This window comes from Eriocheir sinensis, chromosome 62 (genome assembly GCF_024679095.1).
Source record: "Eriocheir sinensis breed Jianghai 21 chromosome 62, ASM2467909v1, whole genome shotgun sequence".
Taxonomy (NCBI): domain Eukaryota; kingdom Metazoa; phylum Arthropoda; class Malacostraca; order Decapoda; family Varunidae; genus Eriocheir; species Eriocheir sinensis.
In genome coordinates this window covers 5,470,460-5,498,069 of record NC_066570.1, presented here as the reverse complement: position 1 = coordinate 5,498,069, position 27,610 = coordinate 5,470,460, and the positions used below count along the sequence as shown (strand labels likewise).

Here is a 27,610-nt window from a genome sequence, read left to right as displayed (position 1 = left end):
AATATTTTGTTCAGAAAAAATCATATACAACTGATTTTCTTTATCCCCTGGACTAAATACACTGAGAGCACAGCATAGCATAGTCCAGAGGAACCGGGTGCTGGGAATGTGAAGGCAGCCATGACAAGCTGTGCCAAGGGGTGAGCCTTGCCGAGGACCGAGGTGCTGGGACGGGGCACAGCGGCGGGGGGGGAGTGGATGACGGGGGATTGCTGCTGGGTGTGGGAGTGACGACAACACGGATAGACATCCTGGAGCGGGGTACAGTGGGTGACGGGGCGGGCAGTGAGGGTTTGAGGCACCTTTGGCTGGACACGACAATGAGGGCGCTGCACAAGCTACACTGAGACATGCGGACGAGACCAAGCATGCAGGTGAGGAGTGACCTGGGGAGAGGGCCTTGGGGTTGCTGCCGCTGCTGCCGGGAACACGCAGGGAGTTGGAGGACTCCACGGTGAGGTTGGGAAGGGACTGACCCGTGGCATAGGGTGGCGTCACACTCAGGGTGTTGGGGGTCTTGGGGATGCCTGGCCGGCGGTCTGGACGTGGGGAAACAGCGCCACACCCGCCCCCCTCCAGTGACCTCGACCTTTGGATCTCTGGGGCGGGCAGGGCTACCGAATCCTCACTTGAGGCGCTTGAGGCCCTCACGTCGCTCATGTCGATGCTGGGGTGGTGCTGCGTCGCCGCCGGGGACGTCTCGTTCAGGTCGATGGATCCAGAGTGGGAGTGCGCCAGGCTGGACACACGCGACGCCCTGGAGGAGCCGGGGCGGGGCGAGCGGGGCGCCAGGTGTCCGACGCACGCCATGTCCTCGAACACCATGGCGTCCCTCGCTTGCTGTGCCTCGCGGTACTGCTCCTTCGCTCGCTTCAGGGTGTCGTGCCAGGTCCTGGGGAAGAACATTGCCTTGGAACAACACTTTGCCGCAAACTCATGCACTCAACACCTCCTAGATTTAGAGAGAGGTCAAAAGCTTATGGTGAAAATTCTTAGTACATGACCTCAACCTGACACTCTGAACCCATAGAAAACAGAAAGAGGGAATGAGAGGGAAGAGAGGAATGAGAGGGAATGAGTGTTAAGAGGCTGTACTATGTGTTTAACAAGCCTTACCTGTAGGATCGCTGGTCTGGGCACTGCAGGGTGAAGGCGGCCACGGCAACGTTCCACTCATTGACGGACACCAGGCCCAGCGAGGTGTTGTCCTTCAGCTCCACCAGCACCAGGCGGGCAACAGGGTAGGGCGGCCGCACCACCTGACACGAGGCACAAGGTTACCAATGGGTGCCTAGCTGGTCTATTACACACACACACACATACACACACACACATCTTCCCACACAGGTTACACACGATGCTTGGTAGAGAAACCGGTCTATAGTTCAGAGGCAGATGTGTGTATTTACTTAGTCACAACTAGGTAAATACACACATCTGCCTCTGAACTATAGACCGGTTTCACTACCAAGCATTATGTGCAACCTGTTTGAGTAGAAAATTAAAAGACAGTGGGTAGACCATCTAGAGAGAGAGAAAATAACAAATGAAAGTCAATTTGGATCCATTCAAGGTACTAACTGGAAGAAGAGAAGGAGGAGACCTGATAACATTGTACAGGAGCTCAAGTGGAATGGACGTGTTGGATAAAAATGATTTAATCGAGATGGAAGGGAGGAGGAAAGTTGGAAAGTTTCGTTTAGTCGGCGCAACATCTGTGGTCATATGCCGGAGAGAGACAGGAGGGGAAGGAATTATAGGAGAAAGGAACAGACCCCAGGAGACGGGACACAACCCCCGATTAATACCTGGTACCCATTCACTGCTGGGTGGACAGGGGCTACGTAGGGTATCGGAAAAGCCACCCAAATTTTTCCACTCCACCCGGGAATCGAACCCAGGCTCTCTTGGTTGTGAGTCGAGTGTGCTAACCACTGCACCACGAAGCCCCTTGGACGTGTTGGATAAGAATGATTTAATCGAGATGGAAGGGAGGAGGAATAGCCCACCATCACACCCACCTTGACCTTCTCTGCCTTGCGCTGGGTGACCTTGGTGATGAGGAGGAGGTCGGTGAAGAGGAAGACATGCACGTCCATCTTTGAGGTGTGGGGGTCACGCAGCCTCAGGTCTCCGTGGTGCAGAAGGTGCCGCGCCAGGTGCTCGGGGCAGCCTGGCATGGGTTGGGTCAGGTTCAGCTCAGAGTAGTTCTTGACCACTCGCTCCAGTTCGTCATCCCGCGCCTCCTGCAGACACATGACCTCCATTAGCACAGGACAACACAGGAAACAGCGGGAATGTTTTTATTTTTATCTATTTATTTTTTATTTTTTTTAGTGCTGGTAGGCTTGCTTGAGGGGCCTGGATGGTAGTTGGCCCCAGCCCGTATTGGTGCAGGCAAGTGTTTATAGTGGCGCCATCTTCTCTTGGCTCATGCTGCCCCCTGGTACTTGTTCTTGATTCACTTGGACGGTTTCCTCTAGAGTCCGGGTTGATGGGTGGTCTTCAGGACAGAATGTGAGTAGTTTTAAGCCACTCGGCGGTGACTGAAAAATCCGAGGTGGTAGCGTGGGGATTCGAACCCGCGTCGTCCATCACGCGGTGAATGTGGGCCCAGCACACTACCACTCAGCCACCACTAAAGAAACTTATGAATGACCCAGAGGTGAAGATAAACTAACTTAGATTTATATAGATGTTCAGACCACACCCACCCACCCACACATACCGACACAGACGCACAGAGATCACAGGAAAAAAAAAGAAAGATAACATTTACTAATGACACAAAAAAGTACAATTTTCCTCACAGAAACATAATTACACGGAATGAATCTGAACAAGTGGTGGGGAGGCAAAGGCTGTATGGAAATTTATAGAAAAACTGGACAAATATTTACATGTAGGCAAGACCAAAGGGGTATAGCTCAGGCCCTGTATACAACAAATAGGAAAATACCCACCCCCACCCACCCCCACCCAGTCAGCTTACCACGGCTTCATAGGCTTCGATGCGTTTTGAGATGTCCTGAAGCCTCTCCTGTTCATGTTTATGTCGTAATGCAGAATTCACATTGGACACAAAGTTCTCCACATGAGTGATCTGGCGGGGGAGAGAGGGAGATTAGTGGAGGAGGAGGAGGAGGAGGAGATAGTGGTGAACAGTGAAATTATATGAGAAGAGAAGAGAGGGAAAAATGATAGTCTCTCTCTGTCTCTCTGTCTCAATCTCACAGTTTAAGCAGGAAAGAGGTGAACGAGATGAGAGAGTGAAGCTGCAGGTTTACCCATGCATTAGTAAGTGGGACAACACAAGCCTCACCATCTCATGCAGGCAGTCTTTGTGGTCGTTCAGGCTGGTCTTTTTGAGGATGGCCTTGAGCAGCAGGGAGTACTTGGTGAGCCTCTGCATGGGCTGAACGAGTATGTCCACCAAGCGTAGTCTGTTGCACTCCTTCTGGGTCTCGCACCACTGAAATGGGATAAGGGATTACTAAGTCTTCTTCTTCTTCTTCTTCTGGCACTCCTCTCGTCAAATTCTTCCATTTAGATCTTTCGTCGCTTATCGTGGTTCATGTTTCTCCTCCTCCTCCTCCTCCCCCTCGTCCTTCTCCTTCTCTTCCTCCTCCTCCTCCTCCTCCACACATCACTGTTCAACGAGAGACAGACAACCTCATCAGGAAATAATGCTAAGATTCCATTCCTCTCTCTCTCGCCCACACACCCAGCCAGCCTCCCCCTCCCCCTTACTCACAGCCAGGTACATCTTGAAGTACTCGTTGTCGTGGTCCTTCTCCTTACAGTAGAGCTGACAATGGCTTTGCTCGAGGCAGTAGCGAGTGTACGGGTGAAACAACTCGTCAAACTGCAGGAGGAAGAGAGAAAAGGACTTGACGTTGACGGTAGTTTTGGTATGATAATAATAATCTTGGTGTGATGGATAGAAAGAAGAAAAGTTGGAAAGTTTCGTTTAGTCGGCGCAACATCTGTGGTCATGTGCCGGAGAGAGACAGAAGGGGATGGAATTATAGGAGAAGGGACACAACCCCCGATTAATACCTAGTACCCATTCACTACTGGGTGGACAGGGGCTACGTAGGGTATCGGAAAAGCCGCCCAAACTTTTCCACTCCGCCCGGGAATCGAACCCGGGCTCTCTCGGTTGTGAGCCGAGTGTGCTAACCACTGCACCACGAAGCCCCCATAGAAAGAAGAAAGGAGGATAGAAAGGGAAGGGAAGGGACTGCAGGAAGGAAGAGGAATGGGAAAGAGTGAGTTATAAGATAAAGGAGGGAGGTGAGGAATAGATGAAAAGAGAGGAAAGGGAGGATGAAGGGAATAGAAGAGGAAGGGAGAGTGTTTTTTCTGTCTTGTTAATTCTTGGGTGTACTTTAACCCAGTGGTAGCAGCGGGGATCATGTTTCTTAATGGTCCCTCTAAGCGAGAAAAATGAGAAAAAATCATCACTCACACAAACCATTTCATAATATATATCAAAGCATTTGTGATCAGTTTATGCATCATCTATTTTGGGGGGTTTATATCTTGGCACAAATTTGGCCCGTTGCTGCTACATGGTAAAGACACAAATTTGGCCCATCGCTGCTACACGGTAAAGCCACAAATTTGGCCCGTCGCTGGTACACGGTAAAGACACAAATTTGGCCCGTCGCTGATACACGGTAAAGCCACAAATTTGGCCCATCGCTGCTACACGGTAAAGACACAAATTTGTCCCGTCACTGCTACACGGTAAAGACACAAATTTGGCCCATCGCTGCTACACGGTAAAGACACAAATTTGGCCCATCGCTGCTACACGGTAAAGACACAAATTTGGCCCGTCGCTGCTACACGGTAAAGACACAAATTTGGCCCGTCGCTGCTACCGGGCTAATCAATGCTGTTTATAGTCCTGCTTTCTGTTTTTTTTGTTTCAGTTAGTTGTGTTGGATTTCCTGTCTCTCTATTTCCTTTGCAATGTCCATCTTCTACTAGCGGACACCTTCCTTTCATTAATTCTTGGGTCTATTTACTGTCTTCCTGGCCTACTGCTATCCCTGTCCTACACTCCCAGGGCTGGTGTGACCCCTGGCTCCCCCGCTCACCTTGTAGAAGGCATCGGTGAGGAGGGTTGGGTCCAGGGGTTGGCGTGAGGAGCGCGAGGCGTCCAACATGCGTGTGACGTGCTCGCGCCAGAAGGTGAGGTTGGCTGAATAGATCTCCTGGATGTTGCTGAAGAGCTTGTCTGTGTCCACCTCGTACAGCAGCGACTCATTCTGCAGGTTGCATAGACACGCCAGGAACAGCTGGAAGGGGGAAGGGAGTGTTATTATTATTATTATTATTATATGGGACAATATGGATTTGACTCATCACTATAAAAAGAGTAACCACACACACACACACACACATACCTGATGGCTGTCGTAACTAGATAATCTGCTCATTGTTATTATTATTATTACACACACATCTATCATTTCCTCTCTCTCTCTCTCTCTCTCTCTCTCTCTCTCTCTCTCTCTCTCACTTACGTCGGTGATCACTTTGAGCATGTGGATATAAGTAGCTTCCGTCTCCACCAGCTCCCAGATGGCGCTCTGCTGCTGTTCCTGTCTCTCATCCAGCTGGTCCTGTCCCTCCACCAAGGTACGCCAGCTGTCCTCCAACACCACATCTGCAAGGCAACACACCATTAGTCAGCTGGTGTTTTTATTTTTTATTTTTTATTAATTTATTTATTTATTTTTATGTATATGCCTATAGTGCCAGTAGGTTTGCTTGAGGGGCCCGTCATGGCGTAGGCAAGTGTTTATAGTGGCGCCAGTCTGTGTGTGTGTGTGTGTGTGTGTGTGTGTGTTACCTGGTTATATTCACCTAGTTGTGAAATACAGGAAAAGAACTGTACTAGGATTAGCCTCTTTTTCGGCCAATGGAAATAACTGCTGTGGGGCGTAGCTTTACCCTGACAATATACAGACATGGTCAGCCCCTTCAGGCCCCACGCACGCCATGGAGAGGGTCTGACTGACTGCCCGACTGGCCTCTGTGTCGCTCCCAATGGTTAGCGTGGATGCATTTAGCCGGTCTATTGCCGAACGAAGCACCTCAAAGTCCGCGTCATAAGGGCCACATTGTGAGCCACTGATCGGGAGTGACTCAATTAAAAAGTGTTCTGCTCAACCAAAGCAAATGAGAGGCTTTCGGTTGGGGGTGGGGTTCAGGGGGGTTAAGGGAGGGGGGCCTTGCATGTGTGTGTGTGTGTGTGTGTGTGTGTGTGTGTGTGTGTGTGTGTGTGTGTGTGTGTGTGTGTGTGTGTGTGTGTGTTAGGGGGCTTGCAACAATAAAAAAAAGGTATATAGAATAGGTATGTAAATTTGATGACCGTTTTTTTTCCCTTGATGCAAAAAAAAAAAAGGGGGGAGGGATTGATGAAAGACACAATTCTACACACACACACACACACACACACACACACACACACACACACGAGAGAAAGAAATAAAAAAATATATAGACTGGAATGAAAGTTTTAAAGGTTACATAGAAAAAGAGATAGAAATACACCCATGCCCACACCCACACAAACACACACACACACACACAGAAAGAAATAAAAAAAATATATAGACTGGAATGAAAGTTTTAGAGGTTACATAGAAAAAGAGATAGAAATACACCCATACCCACACCCACACAAACACACACACACACACACACACACAGAAAGAAACACACCTACACCCACACTCACACCCACCCACACCCACGTACCTTGCTCGCCACCCATGGTCTGGCAGGCAAGGAGGTGTGGCTGCCTTGGAATGCCCTGTTTGCTGTAGAGGTCAAGTTGGTGCACCAGGGAGTCCATTTTGCTGTCCTGCGAGGGGGAGGAAGAAGTGGAGTGAGGCTTTGATATGAGGGAGGGAGGGAGGTGAGGGGGGGAAGGAGGGGGGGGGGGCATGAGATGAGTGATATGAGGGAGTGCGAGGTGAGCTTGGTGGCATGAGGGAGTGAAGTGAGCTTGGTGGCATGAGATGAGTGATATGAGGGAGTGAGGTTAGCTTGGTGGCATGAGGGAGTGAGGTGAGCTTGGCGGCATAAGATGAGTGGTATGAGGGAGTGAGGTGAGCTTGGTGGCATGAGATGAGTGATATGAGCGAGTGAGGTGAGCTTGGTGGCATGAGGGAGTGAGGTGAGCTTGGTGGCATGAGGGAGTGAGGTGAGCTTTATGGCATGAGATGAGTGATATGAGTGAGGTGAGCTTGGTGGCATGAGATGAGTGATATGAGTGAGGCAAGGCAAGGTAAGGTTAGGTAAGGTAAGGTTAGGTAAGGTTAGGTAAGGCAAGGTAAGGTTAGGTAAGGTTAGGCAAGGTTAGGTAAGGTTAGGCAAGGTTAGGTAAGGTTAGGTAAGGCAAGGTAAGGTAAGGTAAGGTAAGGCAAGGTAAGGTTAGGCAAGGTTAGGCAAGGTTAGGCAAGGTTAGGTAAGGTAAGGTAAGGGTAAGGTAAGGTAAGGTAAAATAAGGCAAGGTAAGGCAAGGCAAGAAAGGTAAGGTAAGTGAAGGTAAGGTAAGGTAAGGTAAGGTAAGGCAAGGTAAGGCAAGGTACAATAAGGCAAGGTAAGGTAAGGTAAGGCAAGGTAAGGTAAGGCAAGGCAAGGTACAATAAGGCAAGGTAAGGTAAGGTAAGGTAAGGTAAGGCAAGGTGTTGTATGTAAGGTACAAAGGCAAGGTAAGGCAAGGTATGTAAGGTAAAAAGGTATGTACAGGTAAGGTATGTAAGGTAAGGTATGTAAGGTAAGGTATGGTAAGGTATAAGGTAAGGTAAGGTATGGTAAGGTAAGGTACAAGGTATGTAAGGCAAGGCAAGGTAAGGTAAGGTAAGGTATGTAAGGTAGGGTAAGGTAAGGTAAGGTAAGGTATGTTTAGGCATGGTTTGGTAAGGTAAGGTAAGGTAAGGTAAGGTAAGGTAAGGTAAGGCAAGGTAAGGTAAGGTTAGGCAAGGTAAGGCAAGGTAAGGGTAAGGTTAGGCAAGGTAAGGTAAGGCAAGGTAAGGTAAGGTAAGGTAAGGTAAGGCAAGGTAAGGTAAGGCAAGGTAAGGTAAGGTAAGGCAAGGTAAGGTAAGGCAAGGTAAGGTAAGGCAAGGGTAAGGTAAGGTAAGGTAAGGTAAGGTAAGGTAAGGTAAGGTAAGGTAAGGTAAGGTAAGGTAAGGTAAGGTAAGGTAAGGTAAGGTAAGGTAAGGTAAGGTTAGGTTAGGAGGAAAGGGGGAGGAGGGAAAGGGAGAGGGGAGGAAGGAAGGAGAGAGGAGAGAAGTGAAGGAGAAAGAATAGGAGGAAAGAAGAAGGGAGAGGAGGGAAAAGGAGAGGGGAGGAAGGAAGGAGAGAGGAGAGGAAGGAAGGAGAGAAAGGAGAGAGGAGAGGAGCGAAGGAAAGAAAGGAAGCTGGAAGGAGAGAAGGATAGGGGAGGGGGAGGATAGGAAGGAAGGAGAAAGAATAGGAGGAAAGGAGAAGGGAGAGGGGAGGAAGGAAGGAGAGAGGAGGGGAGTGAAGGAAAGAAAGGAAGCTGGAAGGAGAGAAGGATAGGGGAGGGGGAGGATAGGAAGGAAGGAGAGAGACTTGATAAAAGGGTCGAGGAGGGTGAGAAGTAGAGTAGGACAAGAGAGAATGTTATTAGGAGCCGAGGACGTGATTTTGTCGTAAGGGGAGAGAAGGGAAGCGACAGGGAGGAATTTGAAGAGCGAGGAAGGGGTGGTAAGGGGTTGGAAGGGGTGGTAAGGGGTTGGAAGGGGTGGTAAGGGGTTGGAAGGGGTGGTAAGGCGTTGGAAGGGGTGGTAAGGCATTGGAAGGGGTGGTAAGGGGTTGGAAGGGGTGGTATGGGCTTGGAAGGGGTGGTAAGGGGTTGGAAGGGATAGGAAACGGGGATAGGAAGGGATAGAAGTGGTAGATAGGTAGAGGAAAGGAAGGGAATGGCTAGTCTCTCTCTCTCTCAAACTTAATTTTCCTCTCCATATTTTCATTTTTTTTCTTTTACTAATTTTTCCATTACGCTCTTGGTAAGGAAACAAAGTGGTGGGGGGGTTCAAATGAATCTCTCTCTCTTCTGTTCCAACTTTTTCTCTTCTCATTCCCTTCATTCAATATTTTTTCTTTTCTTGCTTAATTGCTTTCTTCCTTCTATCTTTCTTATGTTTGCTCTCTCTCTCTGTAGCTGCCTCCTTCATAACTAACACATCCAATTTAATTCTTTACTCACTTGTTTTGTCCCTTCCTCCTCCTCTTCCTCCTCCTCCTCCTCTCTCTCTCTCTCCCCCTTTTCTCCTCCCTCCTTCCCTTCTATTCTCTCTACTTCACTCCCTTCCTCCTCCTTCTTTTCCTACCTCTCTCCTTTCCTCCTCTCCTCCCTCCCTCCCTCCCGGACCATTGAGGCGGGGCACGCGGTCTCCCTTAGAGCTAAAATCATTTCTCTGTAGAATTCTCTTGATTCCCAGAAAAAGGGAGCGAGGGACGAGGGCCGTGAAATGCTCGGGTCTTTCTTTCACCCTCCTGGCGGTCCCTTTAACGCCCCCTCCGCCCCGGGACACTCTTAGAGGCGGCCTTGGGGGCGTGAAGGGCGGGAAGGTGGCGGAGAAGAAGGAAGGAAGGCAGAACGAAGATACAAGAAGAGAATGGAAGGGGACGGAAGTAAGGAAAATGTATATGACATGGAGAGAGAGAGATAGATAGATAGATAGATAGATAGATAGACAGAGAGAGAGAGAGAGAGAGAGAGAGAGAGAGAGAGAGAGAGAGAGAGAGAGAGAGAGAGAGAGAGAGAGAGAGAGAGAGAGAGAGAGAGAATGATGATAATGACAAATAATATTGATGATGATGATAATGATAATAATAATAATAATAATAATAATAATAATAATAATAATAATAATAGTCATTATGATCTATGAACTTACATTTTGACACATCCTGAAAACTCCTCCTCTCCTTCCTCCTCCTCTTCCTCCTCTCCTCCTCCTCCCCTTCAATTAATCAATACCTCTCTTCTATCACGTTTATTTCATGTTGAGACACGTTGTAAGTTTAAAGAGCCAAAAATTGTACTGAATCAGCTGTTTTTTATTTTTTTTTATTCCGCCTCTCTCTCTCTCTCTCTCTCTCTCTCTCTCTCTCTCTCTCTCTCTCCTTCGTTTCCTCTTGTTCTTCTTGTTCTCATTTTTTGTTTTCGTTTTTTCTTCCTTCTTTCTCCTTTCTCAATTTTCTCCTTTTCTCCATTCTCCTCCTCCTCCTCCTCCTTCTGATCGTCTTTCTCACTTAATTTCATCTCTTTCTTTTCTCGTTATCTTTATATATCTCATTTATTTCACCTCCTCCTCCTCTTCCATCTCTTCTTCTGTCTCCTCCTCCTCCTCTTCTGCTCCTTTTAATTCTTGTTTTCTCTTTATTTATCCGCCCATTCTTTTCCTCCTCCTCCTCCTCCTCCTCTTTCTCCTCTTCCTCCTCTTCAGCTCCTCTTTATTCTTGTTGTCTCTTTCTTTATCCAGCCCATTCTTTTCCTCCTCCTCCTCCTCTTGTTCCTCTTCCTCTCCTCTCCTCCTCCGACACGCGGAAATAATATTCTTGATTTAATCTTCGCGACCGATAGTCATTTCATAACTGCCTGTGAGGTAGGCGAGCCATTTGCAAGCAGTGACCACAACATAATAAGATGTGCCTTGAATATTGAAACAAAAGCACGAACAAACTCACTCTTAATACCTAATTATACTAAAGCAAATTTTACGGATCTAAAAAGAGAACTGGCTTCAGTAAATTGGAATCATTTGCCAACGACGTCAGCGTTCTGGAAATGTATAATCGTTTTACTGCACAAATCACAGCGAGTGTAAATAAATTCATTCCACTCAAGCCACGAAGGACTGATAATCAAAAACCGTTGTGGATGAATAATTACCTACAAAAAATCATCGTCGAAAAAAGAAAACTATATAAGAAATATAAACTGACACATAATTCACAGGATCATACTAATTACATCAATGTCAAGAGAGAGTGCGAAAGGAAAATCAGAAAACAGAAACGCGAATATGAGATGAAAATATCACTTGATGCCAGGAAAAATCCAAGGTTATTTTTCAGTTACATAAGAAACAAAAAAACTGTTAAAAATAATATCGGCCCACTACTATTAAGTGGCAATACGATTAGTGATGATAAAGGCATGGCGTCGGTCCTAAATTCAACCTTTAGTAGCGTATTTACAAAAGAGAACATGACATCGATTCCAGCCCCGAAGAAAATTTTTCAAGACCCTGAAGAACATAAGCTTGCACTGACCGAAATTGATATCAGCGAGGTGCGTGCGTACCTGCAGGGGATAGATCCAAATAAATCTCCGGGCCCCAACAATTTATCTCCTCGCGTGTTAAGAGAATGTAGTCAACAGCTAGAATTACCCATAACATTAATATTCAACAAGTCATTAGCACAGGCCAGTGTGCCTCTCGAGTGGAAAAAGGCCAATATTACCCCGATCTTTAAAAAAGGAGACAAAAAACAAGCCAGTAATTATCGTCCTATCAGCCTTACGTCTGTCCTAATTAAACTATTCGAAAAAATAATCAGGGATAAAATGATCACTTTCCTTGAAACAAATGAATTGATAACAGATAGTCAGCATGGATTTCGTAGTAATCGGTCTTGCCTAACCAACCTATTAACCTTTTTCAACGATGTTTATACATGTTGGGACGCCCGAAGCCCATATGACGTAATTTACCTAGATTTTCAGAAAGCGTTTGATAAAGTTCCTCACGTTAGGCTTATTTCAAAACTGCGTTCCCACGGTATTAACGACCATCTATGTGCGTGGATTCATGACTGGCGCACTGACAGAGAACAGCGTGTAGTTCTTAATGGTGAAGCATCGGATTGGCAACCCGTCACCAGTGGCGTTCCCCAAGGTTCGGTCCTGGGGCCAACACTTCATAATTTACGTGAACGACTTAGAAACTGATATCCTATCAAAAGTACCCAAATTCGTCGACGACACCAAATTAGGAGGTACGGTAATGAACAGTCAAAGTTGCGAGAACATTCAATCAGACTTAATAAGACTTGCCGACTGGAGCGAAAAATGGCAAATGAGTTTTAACGTTGATAAATGTAAAGTAATGCACATAGGTGAAAAAAATCCTAACTTTAAATATCAGATTCAAGGACATGAGCTCAGCGAAGTAAAACAAGAAAAAGATCTTGGTGTCATTATCAGTAACAAAATTAAAATGAGCGATCAATGTTCTGCAGCGAGTAAAAAAGCCAATATAATGTTGGGATTAATCTCAAGAAACTTTGATTATAAATCACCCGAACTTATGAAAAGATTATATTTAGCATTTGTAAGACCACACCTAGAATACGACGTTCAGTTCTGGTCACCGAACTATATCAAAGATCAAGTTTTGCTAGAAAAGATACAGCGACGAGCAACCAAACAAATTCCAGCGCTCCGAAACTTGCCATATGACGAGCGTTTAAAGCGTTTAGATATGTTTTCCCTAAAAAAGCGAAGGATAAGAGGGGACTTAATTTGAAGTGTTCAAAATCCTTAATGGATTCGACATTAACCCAGATAGTCTATTTCAGAGAGACACCAACACAAGAACACGCAGCAACGGTATGAAGTTAAAGGGAAACCGATGTAACACATTGGTGCGCAGAAGTTTTTTCAATAATAGAGTCGTCGATCACTGGAATAGACTCCCACCGTCAGTAGTTAGCGCACAGAGTATCAATAGCTTTAAGTCTTCTTTGGATAAGTACTTCAGGGATATAAGATTATACTGACCCTTTTTCGCATGTTTTCAGACAGATTGCAGCAAGACCTCAACCTATATTCATATAATTCTCCCCCACAACCTAGATTGCAAGTAGCGAAAGTCAACAATAGAGTAAAGCAACAGTTAATGTCCCCATGACAGGTGGAGTGAGGTGTGGGTGCAGTAAGGTGACAGGGTACTGGTGCGTGCCTAGTACCGCCGGTAAAACGAGGATCAAGCCTCCACCTGTGCCCCTGAAACTACACCTCACCCATCGTGGGTATTAGGGGGGATTCTGGGGCTGCCCTGTGTAGGCCACTCGTCCTCTTCCAGTCTCCCTGTGTTTCTATGTTCTTATGTTCTTATGTAATGAAGTCATTTTCCCCCACAGCTTAGGTTACCAGTAGTGTAAGTTAAGGGTAGTAATTTCCTCTTATTTCTCTCTTTACTGTAAAATTTCCATGTCCCTTTCTTCCTTAAAGGTACATGGTGTTCTCTTCTAACTATTTCCTGCCGGCACGTTGCCGGAGGGAGAGGTGGGTGGGGAGGAGCCTTCATCTTTTCTGTCCTGTCCTGCCACACGTAGATTACTAGTAGTAGCGGTAGTAAACAGACACCCTCGCCATAGACCGATAGGTCTTCTGGTGTCTGTTCTTCCTATGTATTCCTCCTCCTCCTCCTCCTCCTTTGTTCCTCTTTATTGTTGTTGTCTCTTTATTTATCCAGCCCATTCTTTTCCTCCTCCTCCTCCTCCTTTGTTCCTCTTTATTGTTGTTGTCTCTTTATTTATCCAGCCCATTCTTTCCCTCCTCCTCCTCCTCTTCCTCCTTTGCTCTTTATTGTTGTTGTCTCTTTATTTATCCAGCCTATTCTTTCCCTCCTCCTCCTCCTCCTCCCTTAGGCCAGTCTTCTCACTCACTTTCTACATCATAAACCTTTTCTTCCATTTTTTTTTATTTCCATCTGACAGTGTGGACAAACCATGCCTCTCTCTCTCTGACATGATATATATTTTTATGCAGAGTAATTTTCATATTCTGTTTTGCATATTGAGAACACTGCGATTTTATGTGTATGTTTTGGGATTTCCTTTCTCTCTCTCTCTCTCTCTCTCTCTCTGTTTTTCTTCTCGTTTACTGTATGTCATTCTCTTTTATCTTTTTTTATTTTTTATTCATTTACTTTTCTTCTTTTCCTTTCTTTCTTTCTTTCTTCCTTCCTTCCTTCCTTCCTTCCTTCCTTCCATCCATCCATCCATCCATCCATCCTTCCATCCTTCTTTTTTTCTTTCTTTCTTTCAATCTTTCTTTCTTTTTCTGTGTTTGTGTGTATCCATCTTTTATCTCTACCTATCTGTATTCCTATCCATACCACACACACACACACACACACACACACACACACACACACACACACACACACACACACACAGATATTAACCCTGGGATCTCATCTTTAAACACATGTTCCTTTGACCTTTTCACATGGGCCCAACGAGCGGGGGGAGGGAGGGAGAGAGGGAGGAAAGGAGGGAGGGAGAGAGGGTAGGAGTAGAGAGATCAACTGGGAGGGTGGGAGGGAGGGAAGGAGGGGGGGGTGGAGAGAGAGAGAGAGAGAGAGAGAGAGAGAGAGAGAGAGAGAGAGAGAGAGAGAGAGAGAGAGAGAGAGAGAGAGAGAGAGAGAGAGAGAGAGAGAGAGAGAGAGAGAGAGAGAGAGAGAATCAAGCAAAATGGAGTCCGCTTGGGGTTGGGGGGTGGAAAGTCTAAATTATTACAGGCTGACAAGAGCGAGGCAGGCCGGTGTTGAGGCAGGTCGGGCGGCTAATGGTTAAGGTCACTGGGGCCGCCGGAGGTCAGGGGTGAGGCTGGGCTGAGAAAGGTCAAAGGATGGAAGGTCGGAGAGGTAGAGTAGGCTGAGGTAGGTCAAAGGGGGAGAGGAAGGTTAAGGGGAGAAGGTCGGAGAGGCAGGCCATATGTGAGGTAGGTTGAGGCAGGTTTAGGGTGAGGCAAGGTAGGCTGTGGAAGGTAAAAAAGTGGAAGGTGGAATAGGCAGGTCAGAGAGGCAGGCTATGTGTGAGGTAGGTTGAGGCAGGCCAGGGGAGGGAGGAGGGCAGATTGGTGATGGAAGGGAGGGCAGGTTAAGAAGAGGAGTAAAAAGGAAAGGTAGAGAAAGGTGAAGATTAGGGAAAGGGAAGGCGAAGGGGCGGACATTAGTCTTATTCATATTATTCTACGGTATTTCCCCCCTTGTTTCGATTACTGAACCTTCCCGCGAGGAGACTCTCAAATAGAGGATGGCGGTGGGATGGAACACGAGGAGAGGATATTAGTCTTATTCATATTATTCTACGGTATTTTCCCCCTTGTTTCGATTACTGAACTCTCAAACAAAGAGGGTGGCGATAGGATGGAAAGTTTTGGAAAGTTTCGTTTAGTCGGCGCAACATCTGTGGTCATGCCGGAGAGAGACAGAAGGGGAAGGAATTATAGGAGAAGGGAACAGATCCCAGGAGACGGGACACAACCCCCGATTAATACCTGGTACCCATTCACTGCTGGGTGGACAGGGGCGTAGGGTATCGGAAAAGCCGCCCAAATTTTTCCACTCCGCCCGGGAATCGAACCCGGGATCTCTCGGTTGTGAGCCGAGTGTGCTAACCACTGCACCATGAAGCCCCCCATGAATACCCGGTTAACCTTCTCTGTGGGCTTGGGAAATAATGATGGGAGCCCAATACGTTTAATATGGACCTATGCAACGCGTGGGGAGGGGCAGGGGGGGGAGGGGTGGTGGAGGGGGGAGGGGTTAAAGTTCACGGTTGACAGGTAAAGCATTGGATTACCAGCCGCCAATCACTCCCCGCCGGCCGGACAAATCACCCGCCAAGCCGCGCGTCAGGGGGAGATATTTAATTGCTCTCGTTCGTCTTCGGTGGTCACGTGGTTTTTTTTTTTTTCTATGGCCGTTGTTGTTTGCTCTAATCATTATCATCACTATTACTTTTATCATTTTCATTGTTGACCATTCTTCTGTACCATGGACCTAAAGAAACACATTTGACAAGGCTTTCGTAGGAGTTTGGGGCAATTCCAGGGCTAGTTTTATGTCCCTGTTATTAGACTGACCATTCTTCTGTACCATGGACCTAAAAAAACACACATTTGACAAGGCTTTCGTAGGAGTTTCAGGGCTTTATGTCCCTGTTGATTTTTCTGTACCATGGACCTAAAAATGGACAAGGTTTGGAGTTTAATTCAGTAATTTTATGTCCCTATTAATAGACTGACCATTCTTCTGTACCATGGACCTAAAAAAACACTCATTAGAACCCGATTAATCTCCTTTTTGCCAGGGTCATTACACTACCCCAGGAAATGCCCCAAACTCCTACGAAAGCCTTGTCAAATGTGTTTCTTTAGGTCCATGGTACAGAAGAATGGTCAACCTACTAACAGGGACATAAAATTAGCCCTGGAAATGCTCCAAACTCCTACGAAAGCCTTGTCAAATGTGTGTTTCTTTAGGTCCATGGTACAGAAGAATGGTCAACCTAATAACGGGATAATAAAACTAGCCCTGGAAATGCCCAAAACTCCTACGAAAGCCTTGTCAAATGTGTGTTTCTTTAGGTCCATGGTACAGAAGAATGGTCAACCTAATAACGGGATAATAAAACTAGCCCTGGAAATGCCCCAAACTCCTACGAAAGCCTTGTCAAATGTGTGTTTTTTTAGGTCCATGGTACAGAAGAAGGGTCAGTCTATTAACAGGGACATAAAACTAGCCCTGGAATTGCCCCAAACTCCTACGAAAGCCTTGTCAAATGTGTGTTTCTTTAGGTCCATGGTACAGAAGAATGGTCAACCTAATAACGGGATCATAAAACTAGCCCAGGAAATGCCCCAAACTCCTACGAAAGCCTTGTCAAAATGTGCGTTTCTTTAGGTCCATGGTACAGAAGAATGGTCAACCTAATAACGAGATCATAAAACTAGCCCTGGAAATGCCCCAAACTCCTACGAAAGCCTTGTCAAATGTGTGTTTCTTTAGGTCCATGGTACAGAAGAATGGCCAACCTAATAACAGGGATCATAAAACTAGCCCTGGAAATGCCCAAAACTCCTACGAAAGCCTTGTCAAAATGTGCGTTTCTTTAGGTCCATGGTACAGAAGAATGGTCAATCTAATAACGGGATCATAAAACTAGCCCTGGAAATGCCCCAAACTCCTACGAAAGCCTGGTCAAAATGTGCGTTTCTTTAGGTCCATGGTACAGAAGAATGGCCAACCTAATAACGAGATCATAAAACTAGCCCTGGAAATGCCCCAAACTCCTACGAAAGCCTTGTGTGTTTCTTTAGGTCCATGGTACAGAAGAATGGTCAACCTAATAACGGGATAATAAAACTAGCCCTGGAAATGCCCCAAACTCCTACGAAAGCCTTGTGTGTTTCTTTAGGTCCATAGTACAGAAGATAACGCGATAGCCGTGTCAAATGTGTCTCTCGAGATGTTTGAGCATACGGCGGCTGACTACCATTAAACCTCTTACACTGACCCGCCCCTTCATCACCACCACCACCACGACCATCACTCGCCACACCTCACTTTCCCAGGACACTCCACCCCTTCCTCCTCCTCTTACACTACTCGCCTCGTCCCAGAAGCCCGCCGGTGAGAGATTGATGAGTTTTCTTTATTAATTATGAGGCTTCCCGATTGATGATGGCTAAAGGGCCTAAAAGAGAAAGGAACAGGGGAGACTGGAAGAAGAAGAGGGAGGGGAGAAGAGAGAGGGGAGGTGAAGAGGAACGGGGAAGAGGGAAAGGTGAAGGGAGGAGGAAGAGGAGGAGGAGAAGAAGAGATTTAGGGAGAAGAATGGGAGGTGAGGCGTGGAACGAGGAAGAGGAGGAGGAAGAGGAGGAGGAGGAGGAGGAGGAGACAGTGGAGATAAAGGGAGGAGGAAGAGACTAGGAGAAGGTTATTCATTACTCCTCTCTCTCTCTCTCTCTCTCTCCTTATGCAAACCTTGTCTATCTGTGTGTGTGTGTGTGTGTGTGTGTGTATTTTACTCTCCAACTCTCTCTCTCTCTCTCTCTCTTCGTTTCCAGTTTCCAATATTTGATTTTTTTTAGGAAGTTCCGTGAAAGCGAATGACAGCGAGTAATAACCAGACTAATTTTGCAGACAATCTTGACGTTGCAACAAGGCAGAGCAGAAAATAAGAATCTGGATAAAGCTTAGAGATAGATAGATAGAAATAGATAGATAGATAGATAGATAGATAGAGAGAGAGAGAGAGAGAGAGAGAGAGAGAGAGAGAGAGAGAGAGAGAGAGAGAGAGAGAGAGAGAGAGAGAGAGAGAGAGAGAGAGAGAGAGAGAGAGAGAGAGAGAGAGAGAGAGTGTAGAGGGAAGTTTATATCACAACTAGACTGCATGAAATCATCTCTACTTTTTCTTTTATAAACGAGAGCAATTATTAAGTAGTTCGCAAGCGCCGAGTCTGGACGATAAAAGTGGTCAGCGAGAGAACTTGTACAATATCGAGTCGTCGGCAAGCAGAGCCTCGGTGGTGTGTAGCGAGCGACCCCTTGATCGGCTGCCTTACACCGCCTGCCTTCCATCGCCTGCCTTCCACACAGCCCACACACGTCCCCACAGTGAGCCCACCCCCCCGCGCCCCGCCGGCCTCGGTGCCAAAGGCCGGGATGGGGTTTGCTTCTCAATACTCGTGCGTCCTTCATTCCGAGCTTTAAAATTCCTTCTTCCTGAGAACCGCGGGAGCTGATATGTGAGGCTGTTTACGTTTCGTCAGTGATCAATTCGTCTGTTCTTGATCTGAAGCTATTCCTCGTATGTTCGGCTCGTCCGTGCTACGATAATGAAAAACGATAATGAAAAATATAGCAACAAACAATAATGAAAACATTAAAGATAATAGTAATGATACTGTTATTTAAAAAAAAATCAATAAAACACTAAGTTCTAGTAAACTATATACAATAAGATTAACTCCATGAAGGCATGGAATTCGAGTATACAGCGAAAAGTAGAAAAAATGAACGGATACAGAATGGAACTCAAGAAGCCGAGGAGACACAACAATCGGGTCAGGGACTTGGAGTATCGTGACGCTGGACTTACCGCTCCCAGCATGGGGAAGACGCCCATGAGTCGCTGGAGGTAGGGCCGCTCCTTGGGCTGCGCCAGCATCTCGTAGGGGGACGTGTACACGTGCTGGGACGCCATGGGGATCCCCTCGCCCTCCGTCTGGTCCGGGGGGGTCGCCGCGTCATCAAACCACTTGGTGCTCTGTGGCGACTTGCCTCCGGAGTTCTTCTTGGCTAGACACGCCGCGGACACGCTCCTGAGCTTGGAGTCCCACAGGCCGCGGGTGAAAGATGACTGTTGTTGATCGTTCTGGCCGGCCAAGACCACGTCGATGCAGCTGGTGTGCCGCTTGGGCGCTCGGGGCCCCAGGCTCCCCTGAGACGCCTCGTCCTCCCGCTCGCCCTCTACAAACAGGATGGTCATCGCCGCCCCCGACGTCTGAGCCTTGTCCCTCTTGGCCAGGTTTTCATGGGAGGAGGATCTGCTGGGGGTGAGGCCAAGAGTGAGCTCAGCGCAGAAGCTTCTTGTAGCGTCCTGGGACCTGGCTCGCTTGTGGGACGCCCTCCTTTGCTCCAGGGCGTAGCGGGCCACGTGCTCGATCTTACCTTCAGGCCGGCGAGTCTTGGCTTCAAGAGCATCACCGTCGAGGGCCTGAGAGGGGGCAGCCCCGCCACAGATCTGTGCGGCCTCCTGGAGTTGAAGTTTACTCCAGAATGGAACAGAAGTTGATCGCTCCATGGGGCGCTTGGGCCTGTTTTTCACGAACCTCTCAGAGAGCTGCCTCGGACCCGTGTCTGGGGGTCCCGCCTCAGCCTGGCTCACCAACACCTGCGGCTGCTGCCTCACACCCTTCACTTCGTCTTTATTTTCCAGGGTGCCAGCAGTGTTCCCTTGGGAACTCCAAGCGGCTGGCCCGGTGTGCGGCGTCCCTCCATCCTCCGGAGCCTCGCGGTCATCCTTTGGTTTCCCTGGCGCAGCGGCCTCACCGGGGTGAGCGGGGGCCGTTCCGATGAGGCGGTGCAGGTCCTCGCCCTTCCTCAGAGCCCCCACCCTCCTCAGGCGTCCCTGGCTCAGCGTGGCGATGGCCTCGTTCACCTTGCGCTCGGCGGTGCTGCCACGCTCCTTCAGGGATCCCCTTTCCGCCTCACTCTTCTTGGCGCTGCCGTCGCTAAGGAAAACAAATCCCGGGAAAAACTTGTTCTTACGTGGACTCGCGTCTCGTGTGCGTGTCGAGGGACTCGTCTCGGCTAGCGTCGCCTCAACGGTGGCCGCTGACCCTGGGGAGGGAGCCTGGCCGGTGCCCAGGCTCCAGGGGGCAGAGTGTGGCCCAAGCGGAGGGGTCAGCCGCTCCATGGTCTCCAGCACCCCAGCACTCCGTATCTCTTTTGGGGAGGATGGAGTGTCCTTACACATGTATGGAGATGTTGTGACTCTGTTTTCCTGTTCGGACCTCTCGACGCTGCCTCTGGTGCTCAGGGTGCGGGGCTCGTCAGGCTGACTCGAGGAGGACCGCCTGGAGTGGTGGCGCACCCCGTACTTCCTGCTGAGAGGCGGTGGCGGGAGTTTAGGCGGGGGTGACGTGCTTGGGGGACTGTTATTTTGGTCTTGTGGTGAGCGGGTTTCTGTCGCCACGCCCTTCGTTGGACTAAGCTGGGGACTCTTGGCACTGCCTGCTGCAGGCACCGTCCTGACAGGTATCTTGGTGGGCCGCGGCGCGGACTCGGGGGAGGCGGGCAGGCTGGCTCGTGGCGGTGAGGAGGCGGCCGGCGGGTTCCCTTGTGGCTTCGGCGATGTGGGCGCCGCCTCGCCGCCGCTGATCGTGGACGCGTCTGTCATGTTTTCCCAAGACGAGTCGCCGCCCGAGGACATCGAGGGGGGCCTGTGGTGCTTCTTTTTTGGAGAAACACTTTTGCTGAGCCGCGAGAGGAAGCCGAGTCCGGTGCTTCGCTCCTTCGGTTCTTGGTGAGTATCGAGATCAGAGTTGCCGGGCGGCGACGAGGGCGAGGCCCACCATCGAGCCAGGAAATCCGTTTTGTTGTCACTCTTCTTGGGCGAGGTGACCGGGGACAGCGTCGGCGAGGGGCTGTGGTGCGACGAAAACACACTGTCGGATCCAGGAGAGCCGAGGTCACAGGGGTCACTCTCGTCGCGCTCCTCAATCAGCGGCGCGTCTCTCACGCCGCCAATAAACGTCTCGTCCACCTCCCAGTCATCATCGGCCTCGCCATCATCCTCCTCCCCCTGCCTCGCGAGCGGCCTCAGCTCAGCGGTGCTGCCCAGGGACTTGTACCTGTACCCTCGCCGCTCACGGGTCCGAACTCGCCTTTTGAATGACCGTACGAAGAGAGGATTACTGACGACCGCCGGGCCGTGCCTGTGCTCGCTGACGGGAGCGGCTTGTCTTGGGGCAGCGTCGTGGTCCCCGGCTGCTGTGTGCGAGTGAGACGACGATGGTCTTTGTTGGGGGTCATCGACTTCTAACAGACCCTGAGACTCCGAAGCCTCACACTGCAGAGAGTCTATCGTGGCCGTCTCATCTGACTCCTGTGGCCTCTGTTCGCCGCGAGGGTCGTTCGGCTCGGTGGGGAACGTGCCCGGCGGCGGCATCATGTTTCCAGCCGCGATGCTTCCACGTCCAGCACCTACAGAGGCCGGCGGTGCAGGTCACGTAATGTTCACCAGCGACTTGTTTGTAGCTGGTAGGCACGAAATGGTGCTTATATGCAAGTGTTTTTCACCGCCATGATTCTTCCACCAACAGACCCTTCCTCCCTCCCTCTCATCTCACTCCTCAGGTCCTTCTCGCCTTCCAGGTAGTTTTCAGTTAAGTCACTTAAGCCATTGCCTGATTCTCGCACATCCCGAGGCACTTCAGATGAGCGGGAGGCGTAAGGCAAGAAAAACGTCCACGATTTATTACGGATGTGACGCAACTCTGAAATCACTGATACACTAAAAGATAAGCCACGATGGTATCGGTTCAGAATCGTTCAGTCAAACTCCGTATGTCACTTAAGCCATCCTCGGCTGCTCAATCTTTCCTTAACATGAGACACACTTGATAACAAACAAACACACAAAGGCTCAAGTTACGAGGTGCACTGTAATCCTTTGACAAGTTACGTGCAACCAACTTGCCTGACACTGTAGGCGTCACGGGTTTTGCGACACTCAGTTAAGTAATGTCAAATGCGTATGAAAGAAACATGGCGCGGGTGGGGGTGAGAGAAGAAGGGAACAATGTCCATAGGGAGTCTTGTCATGAGGTTGGAATTTACACATCCATAGTTTACGAACACGAGAATTAAGAGAAAAGAAAAAAAAAAAAAAAACCACAAAATACCCCAAATGCTCCCCCTCAATCATCCCCCCCCCCAAAAAAAAAAAAAAAAAAGTTAACAAGTATCTTTTTCACCTTCACTTTTTTGTTTCAATCTGATACGTTAATGTGTGTGTGTGTGTGTGTGTGTGTGTGTGTGTGTGTGTGTGTGTGTGTGTGTGTGTTTAAACCGACACTAAGCAACATTCAACTATTGCAACACGACACGCGAGAGAGAGAGAGAGAGAGAGAGAGAGAGAATGGCAGGGGTCGAGGTATTCGGCGGTAATGGTTTCTCTCTCTATGAGCGCGGTAATTGCCGTCGAGGAGGAGGAGGAGGAGGAGGAGGAGGAAGAGGAGGAAGTGGTGGTGGTGGTGGTGGTGACCTTATCAGCTGATGCTCACACCTGTACACATCGAGCAGGTGAGAGACTCGCTCCTCCCCCCCCCTCCTCTCCTTTCTTCTCTCCATCCCTCCCTCTCTCCCTCTTTGCTCTCATTTGATCTCTCTCTCTCTCTCTCTCTCTCTCTCTCTCTCTCTCTCTCTCTCTCTCTCTCTCTCTCTCTCTCTCTCTCTCTCTCTCTCTCTCTCTCTCTCTCTCTCTCTCTCTCTCTCTCTCTCTCTCTCTCTCTTTTATTTGCCACTTCGCTTCCCTTCCTTTCATCTCCTGACTTCTCCATTCTCTACCTCATCTCACTTTACGCCTCCTCCTCCTCCTCCTCCTCCTCCTCCTCCTCCCTGTTCTCTACTTTCATCCTTGTCTCTCAACTCCTTTAACTTCTCTCTCTCTCTCTCTCTCTCTCTCTCTCTCTCTCTCTCTCTCTCTCTCTCTCTCTCTCTCTCTCTCTCTCTCTCTCTCTCTCTCTCTCTCTCTCTGGATTATCGATAAACTGATTTTTGGGAGTATCATTTTTCAATCATCACCACCACCACCACCACCACCACCATCATCATCATCACCACCACCACCACCACCACCATCATCATCATCATCATCACCACCACCACCACCACCACCACCATCATCATCATCACCACCACCACCACCACCACCACCACTACCTATTCCGTCCTCATTAGTCATCAATCATTACGGTGATATTGATTTCGCCCCTATACACCACCACCACCACCATGATCATCACCCACCACCACCACCACCACCACCACTGCCGCCACTGTTTTCACCTCCACCCACCACCACTACAACTACATGCAGTCACCACCACCACCACCAACAACAACAACAACCATCACTACCCCCACCCCTCTCCCCCTCTCATAACCCAGAATATACGCGCAATGAGTCCCCGTGGATAGTCTGGATTTAGCGGCCCAGTGCCTGTCACGGCTGTGCGGGGCGCGAGGCGGGGGAGATAATGTTTAAAAATGTATGTAGCCAAGCGAGGCGTTGACCTGTGTGTTATTTTTGTTTGCTTGATCTCTCTCTCTCTCTCTCTCTCTCTCTCTCTCTCTCTCTCTCTCTCTCTCTCTCTCTCTCTCTCTCTCTGAACACAAAACCCCCCCACAGCCCCTATTATAACATATGGACAAAAACCTTCACCCACTCTGCTCTCTCTTCCTTCAGCTTTGTTAACGGGGTCACTAAAAGGAAAGGGAAGGTGGAGAAGTGCCTCGTAAAACCAGACCCGCTTAAGAGGAAACTTGGGCCCCTTCTATGTCCTCTGTATGACAAATTAATGCTTTCGTACGGTCAATATAGCGATAAAAAAGGCTACAACAATATAGACGAAGAGGATAACGAAGGAAGACATGTTATAAAAGGAATACGTAGGTAGAAGGGCAAGCCGAAGAGATCATTGGCACAAAACGTGGAGCGATGATTGACTTCTTTCCGTGGCGTTTCCTCATTAGTTGTGGCGGCGGGTAAATTAATGACTGTGCCAGACGAATGACGGAGGATCAGTAATGCGGTCGGCCTGTACCTATGCATGGATGGGGGACGAGGAGGAGGAGGAGAAGGAGGAGGAGGAGGAGGGGTAAAGTTGGAAAGTTTCGTTTAGTCGGCGCAACATCTGTGGTCATGCCGGAGAGAGACAGAAGGGGAAGGAATTATAGAAGGGAACAGACCCCAGGAGACGGGACACAACCCCCGATTAAGACCTGGTACCCATTCACTGCTGGGTGGACAGGGGAGTAGGGGATCTGAAAAGCCGCCCAAATTTTTCCACTCCGCCCGGGAAAGAGGCTTATGAACATGGGCTATAATGTATATCGAAAGAACGAAAGAAAGGTGTGATGTGTTGGCGGGACAAGGGGAACAGGTATTATGGTGAAGAGATTTAACCCCCATTCTTAAACGTATCGGGGCCTCAGTTCACCTGTTAGAAAAGCCTTGTAGGGCAGGTATTATGGTGAAGAGATTTAACCCCCTATTCTTAAACGTATCGGGGCCTCAGTTCGCCTGTTAGAAAAGCCTAGTCGGGCAGGTATTATAGTGAAGAGATTTAACCCCCTATTCTTAAACGTATCGGGGCCTCAGTTCGCCTGTTAGAAAAGCCTTGTAGGGCAGGTATTATAGTGGAGAGATTTAACCCCCTATTCTTAAACGTATCGGGGCCTCAGTTCGCCTGTTAGAAAAGCCTCTCGTGAAGTTTCTTAGATTTCACTGGGCTGTTTTGTGATCCCGGTGATAGTTCTACCCGACCTCTCCACCTCGAACGGAAAAGGCACCCAAGAAGACCCGGTTAATCTTCCCTGTGGCCTTGGAGAATAGTCGTTATGGGAGTCTGATACTTAACTATATGGACCTAAGGGCAGCCTGTGTGTTAGGATGAAGGGCTCTTGTTTAGGGGAAGGTTGTTGTGGCGAAGGGGATCTAAGGGCGGCCTGTATGTTAAGTCAAGGGCGTTCTGTTTATATGAAGGTCGGTATGGTGAAGAGATACTTAGGGCAGCCTGTATGGTAGGGTAAGGGGTACTGTTTAAGGGAAGGTCGAAATGGTGAAAATGATCTAAGGGCAGCCTGTATGTTAAGTTAAGGGCAGCCTGTATGTTAGGATGAGGGTGGTGGAGAGACTAAGAGCAGCCTGCATGTTTATCTAAGGGCGTCTGTCTGCCTATCAAGGGCTAGTTTTAACTCCTTGTTCTGGGCCGCCTCGACAAACAAGACCACGTGAGCGGCGATCAATGCGATGAATCCAATTAAGAAATCAAATATTCCTCGACGTTCTTTTAGCCCCCAGCGAGGCGACAAACAATGGCCTGGGCGAACAATGCCAGTCCTCGAGCGTCAGTGGAAGGGACTCGACGAGGGATGCATTCTTGGTACGCTGCAGCGCCTCCGTAAGTCACGTTGGGAGAAGCGAGATGACTGACTGACGTGGGATGCATTCTTGGTATGCTGCAGCGCCTCCGTAAGTCACGTTGGGGGAAGCGAGATGACTGACTGACGTGGGATGCATTCTTGATACGGTGCAGCGCCTCCGTAAGTCACGTTGGGAGAAGCGAGATGACTGACTGAGGTGGGATGCATTCTTGATACGGTGCAGCCCCTCCGTAAGTCACGTTGGGAGAAGCGAGATGACTGACTGACGTGGGATGCATTCTTGATACGCTGCAGCGCCTCCGTAAGTCACGTTGGGAGAAGCGAGATGACAGACTCCTTGCGAACCACCAAAGCGCCACCACAGCCCACGCCGCAGACCCTTCAGGAACACGCCTGACGCCCCCGTCCACGACAGCAGCCACGAAGAAACGGCTGACAACGGAGGCACTTGCTTACAATGGAACCAATTGCTTATCACGAAGACACACACTTACAATGAAGACGATTACAACGGAGGCGCTTGCTTATAACGAAGACGCTCGGAGGCACTTGCTTAAGGGGAAGTCGCTTACTTACAACGAAGACGCTTACTGACAACGAAGACACTCGCTTACAACAGAGGCGCTTGCTCACAGCGAAACGCCCACTTACAATGAAGAAGCTTGCCTACAACGAAGACACTTGTTCACAGTGGAGTCACTTTAGCGGTGAAGTCTCTCTTGCACCCGAGGTATTGGAACATGCACGGGCCACACTCTTCTCCATCAACAACACTCGCCGGAGACCAAAGCGTTCTCTTACAGCAAAGTTAGAATGTAGTAGTAGTAGTAGTAATAGTAATCTAAGTAGAAGAGGCGATTGTAGCAAAGTTAGAATGCATTATTAGTGCATGGTAGTAAAATCAGAATGGCATTAATATTAGTAGCCGCTAAGAGGCACCGAGTCCCAGCCAACACAACACCCAGCACAACACAACACCCGCCGCCGCGAGCCTCCACCCCGTACTCGCAAGCCGAGGCCAGCAGAGCCTCGGGTGGCGCGGGGCGGCGAGGCGCCTCCACTGTGACCTTAACGCACGCGGCAACACAGTGCTCCTCGGTGACACGGGCTGACGGAGACGCCCCCTTCACGCCCCCCTCCCGCCCCTGCCCGCCGGTGCTTGGGGTCGGTATTCGCACAAGCTCCCCCTCTCACGTCAACTCTTTCCAAAGGCTGAGAGGGAGATTAATCGGGTCGTCTTGGGTGTTTTTTTTCCCCCGTTCATGTTGCAGAAGTTTTGTCAGACTACCACCAGGGCCATACACTACGCATGACAATACCCGGATGTCCTACGAGAGCCCTGTCGAATGTGTGTGCTTGGGGGCCGAAACGTTACATAATGTGAACTCTAAACCAAGCAGACCAGACACAAGCTTAAAACATCCGTCGAAACAGTGCTCCGCGGCGACGCTGTCTGACGGAGAGCCGCGTTGAGGCCCCCCCCTGCTCACGACTCCCTCTTCCCCTTCCCTTAGGTACCCAGACTAACCAAATCTACAAACAAAAGCTTAAAACATCTGCCAACACATTGCTCCTCGGCGCAGTCTACCGGAGAGCCACATCGAGGCTTCCCCTTCATGCTTCCCTCTGGCGATATTCTTAAGCGTTTCGGAGCCCAAGTACAAATATCTAACTGCAACCCTTCTTAAACGTTTCGGAGCCCAAGTACAAATATCTAACTGCAACCCTCTTTCTCTTCCCTCTGTAACTTGGGGCAACATTCTTAAACGTTTCGGAGCCCAAATACGAATATCTAACAAGGCTTTTCTAGGAGCTGTGGGCATTTCCAGGAGTTTAAGGATCCTGGTGGTGGTTTGACCCTGCTTCTGTACCATGAACATAAAAAAAAAAACACATTAAAATTAGATTGATCTCTTTTTTGGCCTTTGAAAATAGTTGATGTGAGAGTTGGAAGCGTTGTGGGCATTTCCAGGGGTATAGTTTTCTGACCCTGGTGGTAGCGTGACCCTTCCTCTGTACCATGAACCTAAAAACACACATTAAAACCCGCTTGATCTCCTTTTTGGTCTTTGGAAATA

General features: G+C 48.8%; 1 protein-coding gene across 1 annotated transcript in view; it reads right to left on the bottom strand.

Moving 5' to 3' along the window:
- The window catches only part of LOC126986651 (uncharacterized), a 29,694-nt gene extending 7,484 nt beyond the window's left edge, over positions 1-22,210 (bottom strand). Inside the window, exons 1-10 of the mRNA XM_050842926.1 lie at positions 18,958-22,210; positions 6,778-6,883; positions 5,538-5,680; positions 5,109-5,309; positions 3,755-3,865; positions 3,323-3,472; positions 2,993-3,103; positions 2,022-2,246; positions 1,117-1,259; positions 387-892 (exon numbers count right to left, since the gene is read on the bottom strand). Coding sequence (XP_050698883.1) covers positions 387-892; positions 1,117-1,259; positions 2,022-2,246; positions 2,993-3,103; positions 3,323-3,472; positions 3,755-3,865; positions 5,109-5,309; positions 5,538-5,680; positions 6,778-6,883; positions 18,958-21,534 — 4,273 coding nt within the window. The 5' untranslated portion in view covers positions 21,535-22,210. The remainder of the gene's footprint in view (positions 1-386; positions 893-1,116; positions 1,260-2,021; positions 2,247-2,992; positions 3,104-3,322; positions 3,473-3,754; positions 3,866-5,108; positions 5,310-5,537; positions 5,681-6,777; positions 6,884-18,957) is intronic.
- Positions 22,211-27,610: the final 5,400 nt, after the last annotated feature.